Source organism: Trichomycterus rosablanca, chromosome 12, assembly GCF_030014385.1.
Source record: "Trichomycterus rosablanca isolate fTriRos1 chromosome 12, fTriRos1.hap1, whole genome shotgun sequence".
In the NCBI taxonomy this organism is placed as follows: Eukaryota; Metazoa; Chordata; class Actinopteri; order Siluriformes; family Trichomycteridae; genus Trichomycterus; species Trichomycterus rosablanca.
Window position 1 is genome coordinate 5,147,867 of NC_085999.1, and position 12,306 is coordinate 5,160,172.

At 41.6% G+C, this 12,306-nt stretch overlaps 1 protein-coding gene across 1 annotated transcript in view; it reads right to left on the reverse strand.

The window, feature by feature from the left end:
• The window catches only part of bmpr2b (bone morphogenetic protein receptor, type II b (serine/threonine kinase)), a 92,848-nt gene that overhangs the window by 5,641 nt on the left and 74,901 nt on the right, over positions 1–12,306 (reverse strand). The window contains exons 7-12 of the mRNA XM_063005551.1: positions 10,561–10,675; positions 7,222–7,382; positions 6,507–6,654; positions 5,013–5,149; positions 3,640–3,812; positions 1,484–2,757 (exon numbers count right to left, since the gene is read on the reverse strand). Coding sequence (XP_062861621.1) covers positions 1,484–2,757; positions 3,640–3,812; positions 5,013–5,149; positions 6,507–6,654; positions 7,222–7,382; positions 10,561–10,675 — 2,008 coding nt within the window. The remainder of the gene's footprint in view (positions 1–1,483; positions 2,758–3,639; positions 3,813–5,012; positions 5,150–6,506; positions 6,655–7,221; positions 7,383–10,560; positions 10,676–12,306) is intronic.

Genomic DNA, 12,306 nt, shown 5'->3' on the forward strand with positions numbered 1-12,306 from the left:
GTTTTTAAACATTTAGACTAAAAAGTGGCTTCCATCCAATCAGATAAACTCTGGTCAAGCAGCGTCTGTCTGCCTGCCTGCACTGGAAACATAAACATGTCTCTGTTGTAGTTCCGATTTCCTCGTACAAATTAAAAGATAACGTCATTTACATTGCTGTGGCATTCCACCCTTCCCTTCCCCTATTTTCTTCCTAATTTAGACAATTGTACACCTGACCTCATGAACTGCCTGCACAACACGCAAGCTGGCCAAGGAGGCTAGTACATGCCTCCCGAAAACGTGTGAAACTGCTGGTCATTTCTTATATACCAGACAGTGGTGGATTCCTACCACTACTTAAAACATAAAGATGCTGTGCTCTCTGTATTCCTCAGACGTTCATACCAGTGACCTGACCAGACAGTAAACGTCATCGATGAGCTGAATCCCGATCTGACATTTCCTTTGACAGACACGACCAATTGTGTCTGTAAGTGTCCCTTTATACAAATCATAAACTATATAAACACATTGCAGGTTTGTTAGTGGCTGGTTCTTTTGTGTAGGTCAATCAGGGATAAACAGTTAAATTAGAAACGAAAATCTTAAGAATATTTAAACTACTTTGATAAGCTTTAAAGTGGACAGCAACTATGTCGACATATTACTACAAAATCAGAATGATTTAAGCTTATGATGATATTTGAAGAAATTCATTAGTCATTAATTGTTTCCACAACCTGATCTGTTGATACACTGACAAACACCAGGTTAATTATTAAATCACCGTCTCACCCTGGCCATCACCTGTTTCGGCACCTTCCATCAGGCCATGTTTGTTTGTTTATTAGGATTTTAACGTCATGTTTTACACTTTGGTTACATTCATGACAGGAACGGTAGTTACTCATTACACAAGATATCAGTTCACAAGGTTATATCGAACACAGTCGTGGACAATTTAGCGTCTCCAATTCACCTCACTTGCATGTCTTTGGACTGTGGTAGGAAACCGGAGCACCCAGAGGAAACCCACGCGGACACGGGGAGAACATGCAAACCCCACACAGAAAGGACCCGGACCGCCCCACCTGGAGATCGAATCCAGGACCCTCTTGCTGTGAGGTGACAGTGCTACCCACTCAGCCACCGTGCCGCCCCTTAACACCATGAAAGCTATTATCATGGCTGGATAATAAATTCAGAAGGGTAGGGGGTCGATTTGCTTTCTTTACTTGTGTGTATAGTGGTTAGAGTGTTTGTCTAGGCCTTTTTTTTGGGATGGGGGGGGGGGGGGGTACTAAGGTGAAGATTTGATAAACAACTTGTACCACAGAAATTAAAAAACTGTGATTGCATACCCACCCTCCTACTAAAACTAAAGAGTGGAGAGAGTGAAACGCTTTAAAACAGCATTATTATAGCTAACATTAACACTTCATATAAATACCCACTGATATTTTTGCCACACATGCACAGAAGTGCTTTCCAGGTTCATTACCTGATACAGAGGAGTCCTGTGAGGTGGATGACAGGTCTAGTGAGTTAGGTCTATCGGGTCTTCTGGGCTTGCTTTGTCTCAGAGGAGCTTCTACCTTCACCTGCACTAATGAAGGTTCCGGGGCTGAAGTGGGAGGCACAGGAGGTGACAGACTGGTTGCAGCTGTGGAAACAGCAGTGTGAATGTTGCTGTTGTTGTTATTGGAATTGGTACGACCCATGTGGTCTCGGCGCAGCAGTGGCTCGTGCTCGTCCGGGCTGGAGTTGATGTTAATGTTAAGGCGAATGTCGTCTCCACTCAGTTGGCTCTGGAGGGTCGGCAGGCCCCCCGCCTCGCCCTGTGGCCCGGCTGGATTTGTGTTCCCGAAGGAGCTGCTGGAACTGCTAGCACTACCGACGTAGCCGTTAAGCAGCAGCACGCCCGCTCCGTTGCTCACTCCGGCCCCGTTATTGGTCAGCATGACCGTATGAGGCTCGGCAGCCGCGATCACGTTCATCTTAGCTACGCCTGTCTCCACGTGCTTCAGGTTTGATTTGTGTTTGCCAAACTTGAGCCGTGAGGAGGACTCCTTGCCTGGGTTTTTGAGAGACAGGCTGGTGGGCCTCTTAGGAAGATTCTGCTGTTTGGGAAGAGGAAACATGGTTGGAGGGGGATCAACTGGGCCAACACTTCCTCCAAAGTCAGGATGATGCCCAGCTCCGGCCCCAGCGCTTACCTCGGCTGCTAGCTTAATGAACGGGTAGAGCAGGCTAGAGCTGCCAGAGCTGAGTGGATCAGGAGCACTGAACTGCTTCTGTGAGTGCTCCATCAAGTTCTCATCTGAGCTCTCCTTAAGGTTCTTGTCCACCTCTTTAGGGTCTATCTTGGTGGTCTCCAGGTCTTCCTGTGTAAGCTGCAGGCAAACAGGCACACTAGGCCCCGCTCCTGCATCCTCACCCTGAACGGACTCTGAGATAGTGGACATAACCGTGCTGGGTGTGAGGCCTGCCGTCGTAGTGGTGGTACTCGTGGACAGACTGGCTCCGCTGCTCTCAGGGCTGGGGAGACGCGCCTGCGCCTGCTGTCTCTCATAGTTTATGGAGTTTCTGTTCTTTTCACCAGGGCCACCGTTACCCAGACCGCTCAGACCCACACCGCTCATGGAAGAGGTACCCGAGGTGGACACATCTCCAGGAAGGTTCTTCACAATGCCTTCATGGTCCTCAATGTACGACGAGGAGGAGTATTCTGGGTAAGGCCCTATCTTTGGTACCCGGCGGCTGTTGGTGAGGTTTCTGCAATGGGATGAGAAGAAGGTTAATTAGGACAGAAGAGAGATTGGTTCTATACATAAGTCCAGTCCAGATAGTTAATTCATTCAAAATTATAAACAAATACAGAAAAATTATAAACACGACTGAGCCAAGATTAAAATCAGTTGTGCGGGAACCATCTTCAAAGATGCAGTTTATGGTCAAGGATATGTGGACACCCCTTCTAATAAATACATTTAAATGTTTCAGCCACACCCATTCTAGTCCTGACTTGTCCATCGGATTGCCAGATGGATAAGCGTGATTCGTCACTCCATTGAACACGACTCCACTGCTCTAGAGTACAGTTCACTGTGGAATATTTATTAGTGAGGAAATTTCACGACTGGACTTGTTGCACAGGTGGCATCCTATCACGGTACCACTCTGGAATTCACTGAGCTCCTGAGAGCGACCCATTCTTTCACTAATGTTTGTAGAAGTTGTCTGCATGCCGAGGTTGCTTGGTTTTATACACCTGTGGCCATGGAAGTGATTTGAACACCTGAATTTAATGATTTGGATGGGTGAGTGAATACTTTTGGCAATATAGTGTATGTTTAGATAGATAGATATCTGGCAGGCTGACAGCAGCACTCAGATTCATCCTTGAGTCTCAGTGGTCGTGGGGTAGCGTAGTAGATCGTTATGCTAATGCATAGACATGATTGTCTATATTTGGGGAGGGGGGATGGATTGGCGTCCTGTGCGAGGTGTGTTACTGCACTGCATTCAGTTTTTCCAGGAAAACCAGACCCACCATGACCATGACCAGGATAAAGTGGTGGTAAAATTGGGAAATAAGACTAAAACAGTCTGCAGTGCTCATGATGGATGACGGTGTATATGTGTATATTAGCAAACCTTTCGTTCTGAAGAGCTGTGCTCATGGGGTTGACAGTGGGGCTGACAGACTTGTTCCTGTCCCAGATAAGCAGCAGCTCTGCCATGCGTTCCTCTGCACACTGAGCAGTCAGACGCGCCTCTGCATCCTGATCCCAACAGTCCTCCATGGTCTCCTTCAAAGAACGGACCGCCTGAGAAAGAAAAAGGGTTAAATCTCTGTAAGAAATATATCGTCGCTGTCTGATGAAAAACACGTATCTCCAAAAACGCAGCTTCTCAGTAAAGAGCAAAACGTTTTTCACCTGGCTGTAAGGTGAAACAAACCACAGATGGCAACATTTACTACAAATCAGCACAGAAATAAAAATATAATTTTATCAGGTCGTCAGCCCGTCTGTTTTATATATAAAATGGACTTACGTGTACAAATATAAATCATGTTTTACAACCATGCAATTGAATAGCCTGCATAAACTGTATACATCAAATATTATGCATTTCTCAAACAGTACCGGAGGGGAAGCAAGAGGAGATACGTGGTTTTGATGGACAGGTCTAGCAGACAATGGAGATACAGTGGAACCTTGACTTACGAGTTTAATTCGTTGTGTGACCAAGCTCGTAACTCAATTTGCTCGTATATCAGATCAAATTTCCCCATTAAAATGAATTGAAACGCTATTAATCCGTTCCAGCCCCCCAAAACCACACCGATTTTTTTGTTACGTGTTTTTAAATAAGAAAAATTTACTTTATAAATAAAAAATAATGTATAAAAAAATAATAATACATAATAAAAGAAAATGTAAAGAAATAAACTGGTTTTATTAAGTGTATTTATTTATTGGCGGAGGAAGTTGGGGGAGTGTTTCATTTCGTGCTCTATCACTTAACTTACTCGTTACACACTTAATGCTACAATACATTGCTAAATTTAACTTGCACACTATGCTACACTTTATCGCTAAACTTAATTGCCACTTTTTAAAAAATTTTTAATTTTTTCACTTCACTTAATCTTCTTCTTAACTGACTTTTGGATTTTTCGCCACACTTTCCTCGCTTTCACTTGCTTGTACGGCAAGATAACCAGGTGAACCGAACGCGCCCTGGGCTACCTAGTGGCGGGTGGCGTAAGCTCGCTCGCAACTCGGATCTCGGCTCATATCACAAAGCAAAAAATCGACCAAGTGACAGCTCGTATCTCAGAAAATTCGTAAGTGCAGTACAAGATATTATTTCTAGGTGTTTTCTGAGTATTACATTTGCTATAGAAGAAATTCGAAGCCAGTTCACATGCTGAGCTGGTGGAAACATCTGCAATACGAACGTGTGCCAGAAATGTGACTGTCCACCACTTTTCCATTTAAAGCACAGTTTTGCCCTCTTACCAGACTGTTTTCTTTCCAGGCCTCGGGGAACTTCGGTCTCTGTTTCTCTCGGGACACCAGCACCTGCATATCTTCGAAGGATGGGTGGTTCCCTACCTCTGCCTGGAAAGCCATCTGATACTCCGGAACTGTCTCTCCTGGAAACAAACACATGCACGCTGAGATAACACACTGAAGCCTTATCTCATACATCAGTGAAACCATTTTAAAGATTTCATATCATGGAACTATAAAAATTAATACATAGCAGTTACATAACGGGCCACCTAATGTCTGTTTATCACACTGAAATATACAGACTTCAGAGGCTATTACTTTGATGATTTTTTACTTAAGTACAAGTAAAATTACTAGTCTAAAAATCTACTCAAGTAAAAAAGTAACTCATTTAAAATAAACTCAGACTAAACATTACTTAGTTACTTTTTTAACAGGAGGGGGGACATCATTTTCAAGTTGATAGATGAATAATACAGCAGACTACACACAGCTCACCAGCCATGCAGCATATTAGCAGTTCATGTGTGGATTTAATCACTCTACACACCTAACAGACTGCAAAAAATATAACGGGTCTTACCCAGTCATAGGAACATGATCAAAATAAAAAACAAACCAGCAGAATCTCACAATCACATTTATGCTGTCCGTTTTACTTAAATAAATACTCAAATAAATTAACATAAAAAATCACAATATTTGATCATGCTTTGCTATCGTTGCAAAATGAAAGCCAACCGTAAACAGCAGAACCGCGACCCAGATCAATCACACAGCAGCAGAAAATCATAACCACTTATCTGCTTACCTGATCTATATGCATGTGTTGTTCCATTAGGGATATAATCCACTTTATATAAGACCATCTAGTATGTTTCCAGAATATATAAATCCATACCCAACTGTTTTATCCACCTAACTAATGAAAACTATTGTAGATCATTTATTCTCTCGGCTTTCTCGGTAAAAAGCTTAAATTGGTGATTCGTTCACTAAACTGTCATTTATACAACAACCAATGAAGAAAGAGATTGAAATTCCGCCCAGAATGTGAATTCTGAAGCTCTGATTGGTTTATACATCTGAATCTCTTCACCAAATGAACAGATTCGTGGAGTTGTTTATGCACAACATCATAATGAAACGGAGTGAGTCGTTTCTGACTCGTTAACTCAGTGATTCAGTTCGCAAGCCCGACTCTAAAGCACACAAATGCGTAAATGCTCAGCGGGCTGGATCAAACAACCTAAGGGGCCGGTTTGATGTCGAGTTTTTTTTATTGTTTTCTTCTTTTTTTTTTTAATCAGTAACGGATGTCATTTAAAATGTAGCTAATTACAATTCTTAATAAAAAACATACTTAAGTAAAAGTAAAATTACTGGTTGTAAAATGTACTTTAAAAAGTACAAGTACACAAAAAAAGTACTCAATTACAGTAACGCCAGTAAATGTCATTCGTTACTTTCCACCTCTGACAGACTTCTCATTCTCACCTGGGAAGAGATCTGTACAGCGCATGAAGGTCTCCCAGTATATCAAGCCAACAGCGTACATGTCCACCTGCTTCAGAGCAGACTCACAGTCCCTCAGGTTCACTGCTCCCTCCAGCACCTCTGGGGCCATGTAGCGGATCGTGCCCACCTGCACAGGACCACAATACAGGTATGAGGGGAAGGTGCCAGTGCAAAGTGTTAAGGTCAAAATGATGGAAACAACAAAGTAAAGGCTATTACACACACCGTAATAATGTCTGTGTTTAGCTTTTAGTAGAATAGAGTAAGCAGCTAAGAGGACTAACCAAACACACTCTTCATGAGAAATATGAACAGTCACATTAAATTTTATGACATTACAGTAACATAAACTATTAGAAATGGCTGTTTTGGCAACAGTGTGGAATAATTAATGACTAAATAATAATCTGATGTTTCAACTGGTAAGAACCAATCAAATGACCAGGAAAAAATGAACCCAAGGGTCAGATGTGGCCTGTGGGCTACTGAGTGAGTATGTGTAAAGCACGGTTCAGCAATATGTTATAAAAAAATTTTAATATCACTATGGGACGCAGAGATGGAACAGCAGTCTTACACGCTAGCTCGAATTTCATCAGAGCCACGACCTGGCCGGGCGTCCCCTCAAAAACACAACTGCCTGACATTTGCTTTGAGTTTCAACACACTGAAGAGAGAATTCTGAACATCATACCTCACTGATAGCAGCATTCTCCTCCTCTCCAGGTCGGACGAGTCTGTTCCCCGTCAGCTTCATAGACAGGCCGAAATCACTAATCACACACGTGCCGTCGTTCTTCACCAGAACGTTTCTGCTGTTCAGATCCCGGTGCGACACTGCAGGTTTATATACATCTGCAACAGGGAGGAGAGTGTCATTGTTGGTTTCATTTTTCAATATGTGTTTAACTGAACTTTTAGAATTGATTTTGTACATAACTATTTATTTATTTACTAATTACACAAATATTTGTATTGATTTGATTTTTGGAATTATGGAGGAGCATATCGCAATGTTAATGTTAATATCTCAACTCTAATAAATATGCATGCATCATTATTTGTAAACACAAAACAAAACACATATTGTATTGTCGATTAACCGGAGCACAGTAAGCATTTAGCAAAGTCATAAGGTGAGGCTATTATTTTGATAAGCTACTTAGAATTTTAGGCCTGATTTTTGAAGCAACTCATAATTGTGACCAACTATAATGCAAGCAATTAACCATGTCAACATTACTTTAAATACTTTCTAAACAAACTTAACTTCTTAAACATACACCGATCAGCCATAACATTAAAACCACCTCCTTGTTTCTACACTCACTGTCCATTTTATCGGCTTCACTTACCACATAGAAGCACTATGTAGTTCTACAATTACTGACTGTAGTCCATCTGTTTCTCTGCATGCTTTGTTAGCCCCCTTTCATGCTGTTCTTCAATGGTCAGGACCTTCACAGGACCCCCACAGAGTAGGTATTATTTAGGTGGTGGATCATTCTCAGCACTGCAGTGACACTGACATGGTGGTGGTGTGTTAGTGTGTGTTGTGCCGGTTTGAGTGGATCAGACAGAGCAGGGGGCTAACAAAGCATGCAGAGAAACAGATGGACTACAGTCAGTATTTGTAGAACTACAAAGTGCTCCTATATGGTAAGTGGAGCTGATAAAATGGACAGTAAGCGTAGAAACAAGGAGGTGGTTTTAATGTTATGACTGATCAGTGTACATCCAAAGACAACTGGCATGAAAGAGAACTGTTTGAACATTTGATCCCAGCAGTGCAGCATTGCTCTTGTAACTTGTATAACAGAGTCTGTAACAATTAAGGTCACCAATATTTAAAAGGATTCCTTTCAATCTCCAACAAAACAACTATTACTTAAACTATGCCTAACTGCTTACAATCCGAACCACCATTTCTACACAAAATCTGGCAGGTCTTTTAGAAATTTGTTTTGCAACATACCACAACAATCAGCACCATAAGGTGCACGCTACAGAGACAACCACCAGATGGCAGTGTAGTAACTGTTATGCTGTGAGATAAACGCACTTATGCAAACACTGCCAGGGTCTCGTCAGGTTCTAATCAAGCCAAAGCCAAAGTAAAAGAAAAAGAAAGGGAGGCATGCAAGGCAGGCAGGCAGAGACCAGCTAGGCAGGGCATCCTGCCGCAACTCTCTGGCCATGTGCCACCACTACTGAAACTACAGGAGCAACACACACAAATTAGCCCTAACTTATCATACCGCTCCAGCTGCTGGCACTTAAAGGTCTGTGTAACTGCAGAACACACACAACCCAGACCCAGCTATTAAAAAAAAACAATCCTGCTTTCCAGGGAGCGTAAAACTCTTTTTTAAATTGTAGGTAAGCTGCACACTTTTTATACACAGTCTGTTTGGATCGTATTTGCACTGGCACATGGGTGACGTTTCTGCGACTGGAACTCGACAGTAACATGCATCAACCGTGAATCAATAGCCGACTCTCGTTTCAGAAAGTGCTGACCCATATGCGTATTTCAGAGTAAGACCCGGAGGCGGCTTTAAACAGACGACCCATGGGTGGATTCATACAGCTTATTTTAACTAGTGTGGTTAGAAGCCTATAAAAGCCACAGGCACAGACATACGCCTCGATCAGTCCATAGAGATCCGGCTAAAAACTGCACAGAGCTTACTTGGGCAATAACACTAAGAGCAAAACAAATACAGTGCCAGATACTGTTATTAAAGACACGTCGGAAAACATAAAAGAAAATAAATGAAAGTTCACAGAAACAACCAGTGCGATATATTGCTGTAAGTACATATCATTAATTTTAGGTTGATATTAGCACAAAGCACAAAGTTATTACATCTTTTTTTATAGAGTGATAAGCCAAAACATCAGGCCACCCGCCTAATATTCTGTCAAAATGGCTCTGATCTGTCAACTATAGATATCTGAAAGTTTGGTAGCAATACATTTCCAGCAGATCCTTCAACTTCTGTACGATGTGAGGTGCATCCTGGTGCCATCTTTTCGGCAGGTACACAATGCAGTGCCTGGTGGTCCACACGATTTTAGTGAAAACAGGCTTGGTCAGACCGGTCGACCTTTTTCCATCGATCCAACGTCCAGTTCAGATACCCATGGTAGGTGATTTTAGCAGAATGGGAATTCTGACTGGCCTGTGGTTATACAGCCGCTTACACAGAAGGATTTACCGTATTGTGTGTTGGGACACATTCACCTCACCACCAGTGTTTAAATGATCCGCATTTAACCACAGTAACCCCTCTGCAGTAGCCTATATGTTTTCTGTCATTGACTTCTGGCCACCCAAACACCAGTCTGCGGTTTGTGTCTTGCTCCCCCTCGGGTCATTGTCAGTGGTACACTGTCAGTACCACTTTCTATTTTAGAGATATTCAACCCAGACGTCTGGCTGTAATAATTTGGCCCTTATCAAAGACATTTGGGTCTTTATGGCCGATTGCATCTGCTGCATCCAATCCATGACCAGTGAGGCACTACCTTCCTGGCTGTCACATGCACAGCTCTTGTGAAACATTCAATTGTATATTTAGGGGGACTAGCTTGGGAACTACCAGGTAGGTTGCAAAGAACATTAATTAATTTAACAACAGATTTCAGTATCACAGTCTAGATTTCCATTAGTATATTCTTTGACAACCACCTAAAATACTGAAATTAAGTGTCAGACCCTAAAAATTCTTTTGGTTTTTTAGTAGTTCTAGGGCACATTAAAAGCAAGTACAGGTACTAAATTCAGTCGAGTCTATAAAGTGTTGAGCACAGAAGTAACTTCATTAACTATATGCAGGTTATTTATGTAATAGCTTTAAAAATCCAATATGAATAACTTAAATCTTGCAAAATGAAGTGTCAGCAATTGCAGCACAGCGAGTGTAAGCTAATACAGCTAATACACGTGTAAGAAATAATTGTGTTAGTGTAATCCTGAATGTGATTCAGATGTGTGTGTGTGTGTGTAGCAGATGAAGGTGACCATCACCTCCTCTCAGCAGCTCGGTGTGCAGGTAGGCCAGTCCTCTTGTGACTGAATGTGTGAGACGACAACAGCTCACCCAGTCTAGAGCGTGGAGACTCAGGTACCGACACAGAGAACCCTACAGGCACAGACAGACACATTTTAGCTGATATATTACACTCATAATACACTGTTTAAACATCCGTTATCCTTACAGCAATGTGTGTTCAGGCTAAAAGCCTCGAATGCATAACACATAACACTAATACAGAACACACTGCTAGGAAAATTCCTTTCACTTAGTGCTGCAAGAAATAAATCACAAATGGAACGTTCAGTCGTCTACACAGAAATGCACTTTTATATGGAGGCCTATTTAAACCAGCTGAAGAAAATAGAGGAAGAAAGCGACTTTAAAGGCAGCATTAAATCAAATGAATGTTGGAATTTTTCATTTATAATATGAACTTTATTACAAGCTTAGTGTAGAAATAAATAAACCACAGTGAAGTACCATTTCTGGTTAAAATCTCCCTGACCAAATATGGTCACATCACAAAACATCACAAACTGTTTTGATCTCCTATCGATGGGTCAGGCTGAATATCTTCTCTCTAGGATGTGACAGAGGTACTATGAGCATGTGGAGAGGGCAGGGCGGATTCTGGCCCATCAGCTGTGCCAGAGAACTACTAATCAAACTATTCCGGATATTAATGACGAGCTAGGCCAGAAAACGATAGACGGCCACAAAATTAAATCCAGTTTTCAACATTTTTATCAGTCGCTGTACACTTCTGATTCAATTGATAAAAAAATCTTCCAGGGTGGGAGAGTTAAGATGCTACATATACCGTCTGTAGGCCCAGAAACAGCTGCTGAACTGGAGCAAGACATCTCGGTTGTGGAGATTATATCAGCAATTAAGTCTATGCAGAGTGGTAAATCGCCGGGTCCAGATGGCTTTCCTACTGATTTCTTTAAAAAAATTTCAGATTTACTTTCCCCTCTGTTGCTATCAGTTTTTCAAGAGTCATTTTCATCAAAATCCCTGCCTTTGACCATGCGACAGGCGGTTATCTCTCTAAAACATCACAAACTGAGACTGGGAGATTTGAACCAGGTATCTGAACATGATTAAAAATCAGTGTGGACTGTGCTGTAGCATTAGAAGACCTGTGTGCTAATGTGCTATTAACTGTGAAAAAGCAGCACAAAATACAACGAGTCTATCACTTTACCTCTAAGTGACCTAAACAAAATAATAAGCTAATTTCTGAAACTTTTATTTTAAGTTTTGCATGTTCTGTGAATTAGGTCTAAAAAAAAACAAACAAAAAAAACTGTTGTCAGGGCTGCACTAGATTTAAGCTCTTTTAGCTGAAAGCCAAAATTTTCAGTGACTTTCCCCAGATGACAAATCTCCTAAAGCGGGATTTGTCTGTATGTATTTCCACTAACCACTAAGCTCTGGGCGGTAAATCGCAATTATCGATATATTCAATATTGCTTTTTACACAATGTTGAAAATGACCATGTTTGATATATCGAGTATGCTTAGAAAACACACACACACACACACACACGCACGCACACACAGGGAAACTGAATCACTGAGTCAACGAGTCAGAAATGACTCTTTTCAAACTAGTTATGAATTGGAATCGAATCAGGGAGCGGTGCTCTTATCTGTGGTAAAGATTCATTCGTTTTGCTCACACAAATGAATCAGTTTGTTTATTTATTTGTTGTTTAATGCCATGTTTACAC